Raw genomic sequence first — 11,195 nt, forward strand, 5'->3', positions numbered from 1 at the left:
GTGGGGGCCGGGCCAGGAAGTTACCTCCTTATGGACTGGGCCTCGGGCAAGACATTTTTGGCCAGATCTGCCCGCAACTGCTCTGGCCCAGTGTCTTGGATGCAGAAAACAGACTTGAACGGATTGGGGGTGGGGGGTTGGGGACAAAGGAAGCGACTACAGAGAGGACAGGATGGGAGCGTTGGGGAGGGCTAAAGAAGGTAGGAGGGAGACAAGGGGCGACGGAGGGAGCGAGGGAAGGATGGGACGAGTATGACGGAAGAAAAGGGTGAGCAGAGATGGGGAAGTGGGAGGGATGGAGTAGGAAGGGGAGTATGGAGAAGGACGATAGCTGGTATGAGAAAGCTTGGTTTCCCGGGCTCTGGACTGACTCCACAAGGAGGCGGGAGGGAAGCAGGAGGCGGGGAGAGGCAGAGCAGAGGGGCGGGTCGGAAGGCTGCGGGTCTGGGACCTGGGGCGGAGGAGGGCTGGCTGACCAACTTAAGGCGACTGGCAGCCCTGGCCTGGCCCTACGTTCCCGGGGGAAGAGGGTGTCTGAGTGTGTTCCCAGGTGGGCTAAGCGCTCTCTGCGCCCAGGCAAGCCCTCCTAGGGAGAGTGGGGTTGGTTTAAGAGACTTTTGCCCTTTTGGGGAAGAGGAAGGAGTTTTCCTTAACTGTGTCCCAAGGCCTCGGGGGCTCCGGGTGGCGGCGGAAGAGAACTTGGAAAGTGGGGGGAGGGAGAGGGGGAAGGAGTCGGGGAGGGAGTGGGGGAGGGGAGAGACTCCGCTTTCTGCGGGGTCTGGGCATCCCGAGAGGAAGCTGCGCTGGGGCTTATTGGGGGTGTTGTGTTTGGGGGTTTCGCGGCTGTATCCCTAGGCATGGCAGGGGCTGGTGGCCTGGATCCCTGTGTTTGGGTTAACGCTAAAGGGGGTTTGGTGCTCCAGTGGTCTTGGGATGTACGGGAGGCTGCGGGATGTGTTGGAAAGTCCATGAACAGTGTTTAGGGGTTCCCCGCAGTAGGGGAACCCGCAGAGGGGTTCTTTTGAGGCAGAATATTGGTAGAGGGCTGGGGAGGAACTTCAGGGATGTGTTGGGGGTAATTCGTGGGGGCTTTGGAGAACTCCGAACGGTAGTCGCGGGGACTAGTGTTTGTGTGAATTCTCGGGAATGTTTGTTTTAGGGGGCCTACTGGGCAGAATTTGGGGATCTGGGGGGTCCACTGGAGAGTTTTGGAGATCCCCGAAGGCGTCTTTTGGGGGTCTCTGAATAATATTTGGAAGTCATGGAGCAGTGCTCCGTGGATCTTGGCGGGGGGGGGTTTCGGGATCTTAGGTACGGGGGCTTCGAGTGTATTTGAGGGGAGCCCCGGGGGTTCTTTGGACGCAGGGGGCGGGGACACCCGCAGCTCCTCCTTCCCGTCCCGTCCAGTCCCCTCCCCCTCGCGGCTCCTCGTTCCCCTCCCCCCTCGGCCTCTGAACAAACTTTTCTTTCTCCTCCAAGTTGCAGACTAAAGCCAAGGAGAGGAAGGAGCTGAGCGGGAGCCTCCGGAGTCGCCGCCAGCTCCGACGCGGAGCCAGGAGTCCCGGCTCCCCTTCCTCCGCCCCAGGCCCTCGGCCATGGCGCCTTCTCTCCGGCCTCGGTGACCTCCCTGCCGGGCCCGGCCGGCCGCGGGGCCCATGGCGTGCGGGGGCCCGAGCCCCGGGGGGCCCGGCGGGGGCGGCGGCGGCGGCGGGGCGGGGCTGGGGCCCGGGGCCGCCCTGGGCAACCCGGCCCCTGCCTGGTACCACCGCGACCTAAGCCGCGCCGCGGCCGAGGAGCTCCTGGCCCGGGCGGGCCGGGACGGCAGCTTCCTGGTGCGAGACAGCGAGAGCGTGCCCGGAGCCTTTGCCCTCTGCGTGCTGTGAGTCGGAGCCAGCGCCCAGGGACAGGGGTTACGGGAAGGGGACCAGTCCGACTCCTGGGAGGGTAGGGGAGCCCCAGGTCCGGGCCTGGAGGACCTCAGGGACTCGGAGTTGTGGTCCGAGCATTGAGGGGAGGGTCAGTGAGTGTGCTGGCCCTCGGGGTGTCTGAGGCATTCTGTGCTTTGGTCTGTAGGGCTGAGGGCAGCAGTACCTGGGTATGAAAGAAGGCCAGGGGTGCGGGATATGTGGGATCTAGTGGAAGTGTTTTATTCCCCTGGAGGGGGTAGACTTAGGATGTAATGGAACTGTGGGATAGCCCCGAGATTCTCTGTGGGGTGGGGTGGGTGCTTAGAGTTGTGTAAAGAAAGGCAAGCAGGTAGGTGCAGAGTGAGATCCTTTGGGAGTTCCGTGTTTGTGTTTATATGGGGATCCAGAAAGAGAGTGTATGAGAGACACTGGGGTCTCAGAGTATGCGAGTATCACAAGTATGAGAGGGACACCAGGAGCAAGTTTGTACCTGTTGGTTGGGGAGATAATAACACATGGGTGGTCCTGGTATCTGGAATGCCTCTAGGTCCATTAATTCTGCCGGTGTTAAGTCATTTCATACTCTCCTGGGTTCACTGAGCTGGACCTGACCCCAGGGTGTCCCTCCCTTTCTTCTCTTACAAGGACCCAGCAGCTGCTTAGACATAATCCCAGCCCCCTAAGTTCCTGGTGAAGCCATACTCCCGTTGCCCTTCCTCCTCCTTCCTTTTCCCTCTGTGTGTGGTGTAAGGCAAACCTGAATAGAATTTGGTTTATTTATAATGGGGAGAGAGCGTTGTAAGAATGTAAGTCACAGGATCTCAGAATTGGAGGGTACTTGAGGGTGTGTGCTTGTATATGTATATAGGGTTGTATATATGATGATGTGAGTTAGGGTGTAAGGATGAGTTCCTGTGTGTATGTGAGTGAATGAGAGTGTGAATGTGTACCATAGGGTATGGGAGAATATTTATGATCCTGAGCATGAATTTTTCATATCCTTATGTGCTTGTATGTGAGAGAGATATTATGGGACCCACCACGGCCCACAGATGGGACAGATGTGAGTGGGGAGAACCAAGCAAAAAGTGGTTTTTTTTTCCCTTGAGGTCTTGGTTTTTGGGGAGAGGGGTGCCTCCATCTACTTCTTTTGTTGTCTCTGGCTGCCTTCTTTGTCACATCTCCCCTGGGACCTGTTATTTTTAGGATGATGGTCAGGCTGTGAATCCCAGACTTAGTGGGGCTCCCTTAGTCTTTGGATTTAGAACTTTGGGTTTATGGGCTGGGCTTTGGGTTAATGTGGGCACCATTCCTAAGGCAGTCATCCTTGAGTTTGACTCTGAGTATGTCTTCCACATAATAGTTTGGGGAATCTGAGGAAGTTGGCTGAGTTCTTACCCACTCCCTGCCCCCAGCCTCAGCTTTAATCTCTGAGGAGACTCCATGGAGGCCTGAAAGGTCTGGTCTTTCCTGTCTCATCTGTTTCACTTCATTCCCATGCCTTGAATATCAGTCTTGAACTGAGTGTTTTCCTTGGGTGCCTATGATAAACTCTATTTTTTTTTAAACCTTGTCTTACCTCTGCTCCAGTGCCTGATTCCCTGTCTTCTTCCCACTTTTCTCCTACACTGCCCCATCTATTACCTAGTTTATTTTCCCATCTGTTTCTTTTTCCATTATTCTCCCATCCTTATTTCTTTTCCTCTCTCTCCCATATATGCACATATGCACACTGTCCCCTAGTTCATACTCCTACTTCATTCCTCTATCTCTTCCCTCTCCCCTATAAACTCTTAAATCATTCTGTGTCTCCCCCAATCATTTCTCCCTTCTTCTGCTGCCTGTTACCTCTTGCTGATGAGGGAGGTGCTCAGTGTGGGCATGAGGCCCTGGGACCTTACTGGACCAGCTGTCTCAATAGCATGAATCTTGGGAGGGCAGGGCTTTAAGTCTCTATTTTTTCCACCCCCTCTCCAATATGCACAGTTAGGGAGTAAGAATGGGGAGGTATATTCATCCCCCTCTAGAGGAGGTCCTCTCCCCTGCAAGATCCCTGATTGTTGGGGCTTAGGGGTTGGCTGGTCAGCTGCTGATGGGGAGTGGGGGACAGCTGTGATGGAGTGGAACAGCCGACCTGTTGTCGGCCAGGACCAAGGAACCAGAGGGGCCCTGAGACTGCCTCAGGGTGGCTCTGTCTGCATGGAGATTTCAGTCTCCTTGTTCCCATCCTGGAATGGAGCCTGAGATATCTGGGGTTATCTGCTTTGCCTGTGTCCTGAGCTGGGAAGTGTTGTGGGAAAAAAGTGGACCAGCAAAAAAAAGGGGGGGGGCCTAACTGATAGTTCTCTAACCTTTTTGACATAGACACCTTCAGCGTTGGTGTGGTACAGAGCTCAGTGGACTGGGAGTTCAGAAACCTGAGTGTGAGGCTTTCCACATGACTTTGGACCAATCCCCTAGCCTCTCTGAATCTTAATTTCCTCATCTGTAAAATGGGAATAATTCTACTAGTTACCCCCCACAGGGTTTTGGTGAGGAAAGCACTTTATAAACTCTAAAGTTTATCTGTGTCATAAGAATGAGAACCATTATGTTTGTTGTGACGTGTGAGTTTCCAGACCCACTTCCACACATACAATCACCCGCACAGACACATAATTCATATATACATGGCCATAAGAGGACTCAGAGACCCACAGACACAAACACGTGCAGGCAGGATAGACATGACCAGTCATTCATGTATATCAGTGTACCCAGGTATATTGATGTGGGTATATTGATATATGCACATGTACTTGAGTGCACATGCATATATGTACTCGCATACACACACACACACACACACACACACACAGATAGAAACACAGCCAGATATGTCATTTACTCATTCTAAAGACCCTCAGTAGAGCACACCAAGGATGTATATAGGTGCCTTCCTGGGGCCATTGGTGTCTGGCAAATAGAGTTGTCAATGCCCTTTCCCCACAAATATGCAAACCCTCAGGTGATTTTGACTGGGGAGGGAGGGGCTCTGGGTTTAGAGAAGGCAAGGGCAGGGCCGTGTGGGGGTGGTGCTACAGTTCTGCTGCTCTGTTTGCAACCCTTTTGGGCAAATCACATCTACTCTCTGGGTTCCGTTTTCTTCACTGGTAAGATAAAGGGATTGGGCAAGTTGATCTCTTCTAACTTGGAATTCTGTGATCTGTGGCAGAGGAACCACTTACTCCCCCAATCCCCCCCAATAATCATTGAGTCCAGATCTGACTCTTGATGCTGCCAGCAAGAGGCACTGGGATGACAGCTGTCCTTTCCTTCAGCTCAGCTGTTGTCCTGCATCTGTCGGTGCCCACCCAGCACCTTCTGCCCCTGTCAGTCCCACCTCCCCAGCCCCAGCTAGCCCATACCCTTCAAGACAAAGATCTCGTGTGTGTGTGTGTGTGTGTGTGTGTGTGTGTGTGTGTGTGTCCCCGACAGAGTTAAATGAACACACCTACCTCTGCCACGTAGGCATAGTCATACACAAAGACAGTATGTATATGTTTATCTGTGTATACATATATACATGTACATATATATACACACACCTATGTATGTGCATGTGTATGTGTATGTTATGTGTATGTGTATGTGTATATACACATGGTGCCCTTTCCTGGGATTGTTGTGAAGCTTACCTGGTTGGGGGTGGGGAGGTGGGGAGGGTAAGGTGATGGTAGCAGAATGTTTAGACAGCTGGGAAGCTGACAAAGGCCCTGCCTGTTGCCTGGGGCAGCACAGACAGGGTATGCTGCCTGCACCTAGCCTGGACTCCTCCCTACTCGCCAACATCTAAGGGGCTGAATTGGAAGTTTATTCTGGTTTTTCTGTGTGTGTGTGTTTGGGGGGGTGGGGGGGGTGGCAGCTGGGGATTGGGTGTACCAGTGCAGGCTGGAGGCCTAATCCTTTACCCTGTTCATCCCCTACAGGTACCAGAAACATGTTCATACCTATCGAATCCTACCTGATGGAGAGGACTTTCTGGCAGTGCAGGTGGGAGATTCTAGCCAATTTTTTCCTTCACCAGCCTAGTCCTTGTTTCACGTCTGCCACAGACAAACTGTGTTGCTTTGTGTGAATCACTTAACCTTTTTGGGCCTCTGTTTCCTCATTTATAAAGATGGGGTTGGACTCATGATCTTTGAGGTCCTTTGGGCTCTAAATCTGTGATCTAGATGCCCTCTGTGGTTTCTTCTAGCTCAGAGGTGCTCTGATAATTCCCTCAACAAGTATTTAATTAGAGCCTGCTATTTGCTAGGCTATAGCCCTCTCTTTCTCACTTGCCCTGCCCTCTTTTCCAGGACTGACTCCTCTCCCACCCTTTACTTTTCCCACAGTCATCCCAGGGCATTCCTGTACGCCGGTTTCAGACACTGGGTGAGCTTATCGACCTCTATGCACAACCCAACCAGGGTCTGGTTTGTGCCCTGTTGCTGCCTGTGGAGCGGGAGGCTGAGGTCCCCGATGAGCGAGACTACTCAGGTAGGTCTTGGCCCCTAAACTCATGCTCATGGTCTCTGTTTGAGTTACCACTACCCTTCATACCTCCCCACCCCCACATATACCACCGTTTAGGGTGATAGCCTAGGGGTAGAGGCTAGAGGGACTGGATTAGAGCTGGGAATTAGGCCAGTGTCTCTATAGACATCTCTGTTGGTTTTTTTCAGATGGGGAAGATGAGAAGCCCCCACTGCCTCCTCGATCAGGCTCTACCAGTTTCTCCGCCGGCAGTAGCATTAGCAGTGTGGCTAGGCCCAGCAGTCCCCCGCCAAGCCTAGAGTCCCCCACTACTCCTGCCACAGAGAGGTAAGTCCCATCTTTTTCCTTAAAAAAACCACCTCATTTCACAGAGAAGTAAACTCCTCCCACCCCACTCCAAACCCATACAGATGTGAGCTCGCCTCAGTCCATGTAAATATCAGATTCCCTTACCACTTACAGAAAGATACCTCCCTATCTCTAGCCCTGTTCCCCTTCCCTTCTGCTCCCCTACACAGAGGTGAGACTTCCCCAGGAGGCTGGCCTGGCCTGAACTTGCCTTGACCCTACTGCTCCAAGCCATTGACATAAGCACTCCCCACCTTTGCCATCAGGGACCCCAGGGGGCAGAAGGAGGGCAGGAGTCATAGCTGAGGAAATATTGGGGCCCCCTTGAACTTCCTTCTTCTGCCCTCTGCAGCGCTCCCAATGGGTTGAGTACTGTCACAGTCTCCCATGAGTACCTGAAAGGCAGCTATGGGCTGGACCTGGAGGCTGTTCGGGGAGGGGCCAGCAGCCTTCCCCACCTAACCCGAACCCTGGTCACTTCCTGCCGAAGGCTGCACAGGTAACCTCTCCCCTTTGACTTCCCAAGCCTGTCTAGTCTCTTGTAACCATTTCCTCATCTGTACTGTAACATACTTTCTGCCACAGGCCAGAGAGTAATTAAAAGAGCTGTCCTGGGGACTGGGGATTGGACTAATTCTGCTGGGTGTGAGACAGCAGAACCAGGAAGAGCAATGGATGAGTGTCAAGGCAGATTCAAGCTTGACCTAAGCCCTGCCTCCCAGACATCTGTTTTTGTTTTTGAATCCAGCAAACCTTTATTAAGCACTTCTTACTTTCAAAGCCAGTGCTATGGATGGGAGGACAAAAGGCAAAGTGACTTTCCCCTCATGAGGCACACAGTGTGCTGTGGGGATACAATCTCTACACAAGAAATTAAATGCAAAGTGTAGACAAAGTAATTTTTGAGGGGAAGGGGGCAAGAGTGCAGATAGTACGGATGTCTAGGTCTGTGCTGATGAATGTTGGCTGGGGGAGTACAATGTATATATAACATAAGTTTAATCTGTGTTATTAAAATTTCTAGACAATCCACAAAAGGTAAATTAAACCCCAATGTTCACACTGAAAATTTAACTGTTGGCTCTCCAGCACAGCTCCAAGGAATGTTTCAGAAAGTTTTCTCAGAGGAGTTGACATAGGAGCTATACTCTGAAGGAAGCTAACGATTCTCTGATTCCCATTAGGTTGGGAGCTCCTTGAAGCCAGAGGCTGTCTTTTGCCTCTTTTTGTATCCCCAGCACTTAGCATGGTGCCTGGCACATAGTAAACACTTAATAAATGTTTTTGTTTTTGTTTTCTTTGAGGATGAAGGAAGAAGAGAGAGCATTCTAGACACATCTCTCAGGCATCTTCACTTGGATGTCCAAATAGAACTTCTTATATTTTCCCTCAGGCTTGTCTCTCCTTCAAACTTTCTGATTTCTGTTGAGGTCATTATCATTGCACTTCTTATCGCTCATGTTCAGAAGCCCCAAAATCATCTTTGACTCTTCCTACTCCTTCACTCTCCCATATCTAATTGGTTGCCAGATCTTCTTGTGGATTCTACTTCTACACCTTTCATACTCCATCCCCTTCTCTCCATGCACACTTGCACATAGCCTCAAACCTAGTTTAAACCCTTATCATCCGTCACCTGGGCTATTTCAATAACCTTCTAATGGATTTCCTGCTCCCTTGACAAATTGATAGACCGGAAAAACATAGTTCTGATCACATGACTTCCCTATTTGGCATCTTTAGTAGCTTTTTATTGCCTCCAGAATAAAATACAAAATTCTCAGCCTGATATTTACAACCCTTCATAATCTGACTCCCACCCCCTTTTCCAGTTTTATTTCATGTTTTTCTCCTTCATATATTCTCTGTTTTAATCGAAGTAGCTATTCCTGACAGTCCAGCATTTTCTGTCCTGCACAAATGGTCCCTCACATTTGGAATGCCTTCCTTCCTTATCTGTACCTTTTGGAGTCCCTAGCTCTTTTCAAGGCTTATTTGAAGGGACACCTCTTTTCCATAAGCCTTTAGTGACTCTCCCATTTAACAGTGCTTCACTCCTAATTAGTTTGTATATATTTTGTTGGTTTTTTGTATCTAACTATCTGTGAGCAGATCTGTGTTCCCCCTTCTTCCCCCTTCCCCAGTAAAATGCAAGGTCCTTGAGGGTTGAGTCTGATTCATTTTTGTTTTTCATTTTGTTTTGATCTTAATTTCTTCCCCCCCCCCACTTAATAGTATTTTATTTTTTTCCAATTATGTGTAAAGATAGTTTTCAACATTCACTTCTGTAAGATTTTGAGTTCCAAATTTTTTTCTCCCCCCCAAGATGGCATGCAATGTGTTATAGGCTATACATGTACAATCATATTAAACATATTTTTACATTATTCATGTTGTGAAAGAAGAATCAAAACTAAAGGTGAAAACCATGGGAAAGGAAAAAAAAAAAGGCAAAAAAGAGAGAAAATAGTATGTGTCGATCTTCATGCAGACTCCATAGTCCTTTCTCTGATGTGGATAGTATTTTCCATCATGAGTATTTTGGAATTGTCTTAGTTGAACTTGATTTCTTGGCCGACAGAAGACTTGGGACTTAATAGGCACTTCAAGAAAGCTTGTTGAACTTCAGGCAAAACTTCCTAACAATTAGCAATCTCTGTAAGTGGAATGAGCTACTTTAGGAGGTAGTGAACTCCTCATTATTGGAGGTTTTCAAGCCAAGATTGGATAACTGCTTGTCAGGGATGTCATAGAGGGGCTTTCTGTTCAGGTGTGTGGTAGACTATTTCCATTGCAGGGATTTTTCTTCAAGCAATGAGGCTGGACTTGGAGTCAGGAAGACCTGGGTTCAAATTCTGCCTCAGATATTAACTAGCTAGGTGACCCTGGGCAAATTAGTTAACCTCATTGGACCTTGACTTCCCACACTTAATCCTAGCTCTGCTCCATTGTCCAGGTCCCTGGAGTTCTATTACCTCATAGACTACTTGGCCACTCCTAGATCCCTCCCGTAATCTTTCTGTATATAAGGTCCATCTTGTCTCCATTAAGATGCTCGGATTCTTAAAATCTAGCCCCTGCTGAGATTCTTAAAATCTAGGGTGGTCTTAGGGACCTCCTAAGTCTGTTAAGTTGATAGAGGTCCTGGTCATGTTGTTGGCATTTGAATATGGGGAGGGTGTCTCTCAATATGGGAAGTCTACAACCTAGGTACACAGCATCCCTTCAGCCTTGACCTGACTAGTTGCAGGTAAAACTGGATGTGACTCTGAGTGACCTTACTGTAATGTGAAGGGGTTGAACTCGGTGACCTCTATGGTGCCCTCCATCTTTAAATCTATGCTTTTATAATGAGATACCCTTTGCAGGCCCTTCTGGCTCAGAGAGTCTGTGACTGTCATCTTAATTCTTTCAATAAACTTTTTTCTCTTTTCTCCCTACCTCTTACCCCTGGGCCCAGTGAGGTAGACAAAGTACTGTCTGGCCTCGAGATACTTTCTAAGGTGTTTGACCAGCAGAGCTCGCCAATGGTGACCCGACTTCTTCAGCAACAGGTGGGTCTGGGGCTGGGGAGGAGAAGCTCTCCTTTTTTTTCTGGAGGAAAGGTGCTAGTATTAGACCTGGAGGCCTGAGTGGGATGAGTCCTGGGGCCCTGGGGAAGTGAGAATGGGTCTGACCCTTCATTAGCCTGAGGGGCCTTTCCTCTCTTCTACCTGCAGAGCTCCACCCAGACAGGGGAACAGGAGCTGGAGAGTCTCGTTCTTAAGCTGTCGGTGCTAAAGGACTTCCTGTCTGGGATCCAGAGAAAGGTGATCTGGCTTCCTTGCCCTTAGCTTGACCTTTAACCCAACCCCTGACCTCAAATCTTAATCCTATCTGTGACCAGTAACCTGCTCAGAGAGTAGGACCCTTTTTGCACATTTATAACCTACCCCTTACATCTGACTTCAGAACTACAACTTTGATCCTGACTCCCACTTTGATCCTGACCTTGACCCACAGGCTGTCTTTTCACAGGCATTGAAAGCCCTACAAGATATGAGCTCTACAGCTCCCCCAACTCCACTCCAACCGTCCACCCGTAAAGCTAAGAGCATTCCTGTACAGGCCTTTGAGGTAGGGACCGAAATGAAAGGAAAGATTGGGAGGATGGTCCTGGCCTTGATGAGGTCTAGAGGTTAGGGGTCCTGGAATCTCAAAATCACGACATGCGGGTCCTGCCCGAAAGAATTCGACCCAAGTCTTCTTTCAGCCAAAGACAAGGTTTATTAGAACATCCATCACGTCGGGCAGACTCTTAAGGAGTATGAACATTAGTAAGCTATTGGCTAGATTATAAGAATCAGAGCAGTGGCTAGATTATAAGAATCAGAGCAGTGGCTAGATTTTAGGAATCTGAGCTGTGGCTAGATTATAAGAATC

General features: G+C 49.8%; 1 protein-coding gene across 1 annotated transcript in view; it reads left to right on the top strand.

The window, feature by feature from the left end:
• Positions 1–1,655: 1,655 nt before the first annotated feature.
• Positions 1,656–11,195, top strand: part of INPPL1 (inositol polyphosphate phosphatase like 1) — a 36,469-nt gene continuing 26,929 nt past the window's right edge. Inside the window, exons 1-8 of the mRNA XM_027866232.1 lie at positions 1,656–1,879; positions 5,876–5,939; positions 6,284–6,428; positions 6,614–6,752; positions 7,126–7,272; positions 10,234–10,327; positions 10,493–10,582; positions 10,791–10,889. Of these exons, the coding sequence (XP_027722033.1) occupies positions 1,656–1,879; positions 5,876–5,939; positions 6,284–6,428; positions 6,614–6,752; positions 7,126–7,272; positions 10,234–10,327; positions 10,493–10,582; positions 10,791–10,889 (1,002 nt within the window). The remainder of the gene's footprint in view (positions 1,880–5,875; positions 5,940–6,283; positions 6,429–6,613; positions 6,753–7,125; positions 7,273–10,233; positions 10,328–10,492; positions 10,583–10,790; positions 10,890–11,195) is intronic.

The sequence above is a fragment of the Vombatus ursinus genome, unplaced genomic scaffold (assembly GCF_900497805.2).
Source record: "Vombatus ursinus unplaced genomic scaffold, bare-nosed wombat genome assembly UNPS02014780.1, whole genome shotgun sequence".
NCBI lineage: Eukaryota > Metazoa > Chordata > Mammalia > Diprotodontia > Vombatidae > Vombatus > Vombatus ursinus.